Source organism: Hakea prostrata, chromosome 11, assembly GCF_041222555.1.
Source record: "Hakea prostrata isolate BN-2017 chromosome 11, UWA_Hpros_2, whole genome shotgun sequence".
In the NCBI taxonomy this organism is placed as follows: domain Eukaryota; kingdom Viridiplantae; phylum Streptophyta; class Magnoliopsida; order Proteales; family Proteaceae; genus Hakea; species Hakea prostrata.
This window is the reverse complement of record NC_142610.1, coordinates 24,611,228-24,614,917: the sequence shown is the minus strand read 5'-3', so window position 1 is coordinate 24,614,917 and position 3,690 is coordinate 24,611,228. Positions and strand designations below refer to the sequence as shown.

General features: G+C 33.0%; 1 protein-coding gene across 1 annotated transcript; it reads left to right on the top strand.

Annotated features, from left to right (window-relative positions):
• The first annotated feature begins 2,041 nt into the window (after positions 1 to 2,041).
• LOC149001061 (cyclin-dependent kinases regulatory subunit 1-like) lies at positions 2,042 to 3,021 on the top strand. Its single transcript, XM_089140540.1, has 4 exons — positions 2,042 to 2,091; positions 2,214 to 2,353; positions 2,444 to 2,504; positions 2,590 to 3,021. Exons 2-4 carry the CDS (start codon positions 2,301 to 2,303, stop codon positions 2,743 to 2,745), a joined length of 270 nt encoding a protein of 89 aa, XP_088996666.1. The 5' UTR covers positions 2,042 to 2,091; positions 2,214 to 2,300; the 3' UTR covers positions 2,746 to 3,021.
• The last annotated feature ends 669 nt before the right edge of the window (positions 3,022 to 3,690 follow it).

Below are 3,690 nucleotides of genomic sequence, written 5' to 3'. Positions count from 1 at the left end.
TGGAATGATTGGAATGATTCCTCCAGAGACCAGTTTGTGTTTCTTGCTCTTATGTTTCAAAGATTAGTCCTCTTGAAAATAATTGATTAAGCCTTTGTTTAATGTTAATGTTTACAGAACAGTCTTCTTTGGAGAATATAAAAGTGTTGGACCAGGAGCTAGTGAGAACTCAAGGGTGTCATATAGCAAACAATTAAGCTACTCTGAAGTGTCACAATACATAGACATCTCTTACATATATGGAAATGAATGGCTTCTCCATCATCGTCTTCAACATGGAGGATTCATTCGGAATACTAACACTACTTAATGCGCAATTTTGGACATCTCGGGACTAAAGGCGGAGAGACATAATTGATGAGTCTTCACTCCCTCAACTTCACTTTTATATTCTCCAAAGAAGCCGCTGAACATTACATTAAACAAAGGTCACTACATAGACATCTCTTACATAGATGGAAATGAATGGCTTCTCCATCATCGTCTTCAACATGGAGGATTCATTCAGAAATACTAACACTACTTAATGCAGCAATTTTGGACATCATCAGAACTAAAGAAGCAGAGAAGACATAATTGATGAGTGTTCACTCCCTCAACTTCATGTTTCAGTTGTTGATGAGGGGTGAGGTTCTTTAGTACACTACCCATCAAAATGTTGAGATTGTTTTCTATATGAAATAAGAATATTATTTTGACCCAAAAAAAAATTTTTGTTTGTTCAAATAGTACTAACAGAAGTCCAAAAATAACTTTAAGTTTGTTGTTATTTATTTATTTTCAGTATGAAACAATCTCTTTAAAATCTAAAATGACAATAAAATAAGGGCAAATTGGTATTCCAATGGTTTTGCCAAATGAAGATAATACCATCTTTTGGCTTGTTAATTAATTCTAATAAAAGGTAAAATTGACATTATACATTTAAACTTAATGATCTCTAAACAACATCAGAAGTGAGGCGATAATTTTAATTTCATAACCAACAAGGATTGATTAAACTATAGTATAAAGGGTATTAATAATTATTTATCAATTAATATATTTTTATGGTGAATTTTTTTCTTCAGATAATTACTGTTGCTCCCTATGTTATAGCTTAATTATTACTTTATCCACCTATATTTTTTAAAATTACTAATTCAACATTAGACTTTACTATAGTTATTATTGTCTCGTACCTTAAAACTCCATTAATTAAGTGATGACATGGCAATTTTTATTTGTTTAAAAATTCTAAAATGATTTTAAAGTTTTAATTCTACTTATTTATACTTTATATTAAATTATATTATTATCTTAGTAATTAAGAAAAAATTAAACTTTTTGTATGTACCTTTTAATTTGGTATTATTTTTCCAATTTGATGTTATCAATTTAGGAAGTTTGTACCTCCATTAGGTTTTCATTTATCTACTATCTAATTTGGCGTTATTAATTTTAAGAAGTTCTTTTTCTTAACAAAAAAAACAATAATTTCGATAGTCTCCTTCTTTTCTTTTTCTTTTTTTTTTTTTTTTTTTGGAATTCAAAATAATAAAAATAAAATCGGCAAAATTAGTACTTGTTATGGTGTTTTTTAAAGGAGGATAGTTTTGTATTTGATTTTTTAACTCTATAAGGACAAAATAGACATTAAATATTCAAATGTAATAGTGTTAGAATTGAGGGGGACAACAATAATTTCATGAAGAAGAGAGTTATTTTAGTAATTAAGATATAATAGAGAGGGCAAAAATAAGTATCTCTATTATTATTATTATTTTTATTTAAGATAAAATTAATAATTAAACGAATTAAAATTAAACCAAGCCAAATCAAATCAAACCAGTAACAAAAACAAAATCTTCTGGTTTTCTGAAAGATTTAAAGTTTGAAAAATCAAATTCTCCAACGGCATATTTTTCTGAAAGATTGAATATAAACCTTAGCAACCAATGGTAAGGTACCACGTGTCATCAAACATATGTCTCGTATAGAGACGAGAATCGACTTCTAGAGTTCTACTTGTTATTGTTATAAATTCTCTACCCCGAGCATCGTTTTGCTTTGCTTTGTTGTTCTCTCTCGCATTCTCCTTATCATTTCCACGTACCATCATCATCTCCTCTCTTTCTTCACCTGTTTTTGATTTTTAATTTAGAATCAAGAAGGACGATCTTCTTTTCTGATCGATTTTTGTTCTTGGTTTGTTTTTCATTTCATCCTTGAAGGTTCTCGACGAAATCGAACCAAATCTTTTGGTTTTCATTCCCATCTGCAAGCAATCAAAGCTCTGCGACTTCAAGAATTAGATAGAGATGGGTCACATTCAGTACTCTGAGAAATATTCGGACGACAATTACGAATACAGGTAAAATCTCCTCACCAAGATCGCTGTAGAAGTGATTCGCATCTTTTGTGTCTTGTTCTTGAATACCTTTCGGGTTTTCTGTTCTTGCAGACATGTTTCTCTCCATCCTGAAGTTATCACACTGCTCCCGAAGAATCGCCTTCTTACTGAAGTAAGTAGAACAGATTTTCTTGTTAGCATTCGAAGTTAATTTTCTGAGAATTTAACGGATTTCGATGTTCATATTGATGTTTCAGGATGAGTGGCGCGCGATCGGTGTTCGGCAAAGTGGTGGATGGGTTCACTACGCGATCCACCGCCCTGAGCCACAAATTATGCTTTTCAGGAGGCCGCTTAACTACCTGGAGCAGCAGGCGGAAAACCAAGCTCAGCAACGGATACTAGCCAAGTGAAAATGAATTTTATTTGATTCCAGACACTGCTTCTTTTGTGATTAATTCCAGACAATGCTTCTTTTGTGATTCTTTCTCTCTGTCTTTTCATCTAGAAAAGAAGATATAATTAGGGTTTCTGGGTTTATTTCCGCTTTGGATGTACTTCTGTTCAATCGTAGGTGTGTCTTGTTGGGATTTGCTTTGCTGGTTTCATTTTCTGTGATGGGATTCAAGCAATTCGTGACATCGTTGCAACTGTTATCGTTAGGGTTCTTTTTCTTCGTTCTTCAATTCAATGGTCTATGTTGAATTTCTTGGTTTTCGTTTTTCTATCTTTTTTTGGTTTTTTCGCACAATTATCTTCTTGGCGATATTGTAGCTTTTTGCTTGAGATTTATCACTGCCTTGCATGGATTTCTCTGGTTTAGGAATTTGGAATTTAAATTGCTCCTCGTTAAAATTGAAAAACCCAGAAGTGTTCAACCCAAGCGATCCAAAATGGTTTCCTAACAAACAAGTGTGGGACATGGTTCTAAGTTCTAGATTCCACCGAAATTCTTCTCTTGAATTTCTGTCAAGCAATATGATTTTATGACTCAAAATGGGTTGCTCCTTGAGGTTAGAGTTTCGCTTTTCCTTCCTTGGACAGAAGAGAGAGATCGAATACTGAACATGTTATTCGAATACTGTATTTTACATCACATGTGACTTCATGCAAATTTTTTTTTTCCTGACATAATGAGATTGAACTGGAAAGAGAAGCGACAGACCTTTTTTTTGTTCCCTGGAAGAAGAAAGTAGGGGAGAGGGAAAGATGTCTAGCATTGGGTTTTTTATTCTGGGTAGGATTCCTGATGGCATCTCGGCTAACTTGTATGATGAGAGTAGTTGAAATCCACCTGGTTGAAGGTGCTATACAAGTAGTTCTCAGGCAAGTGGAATCTCTGTTTCAGCACAGCTTGC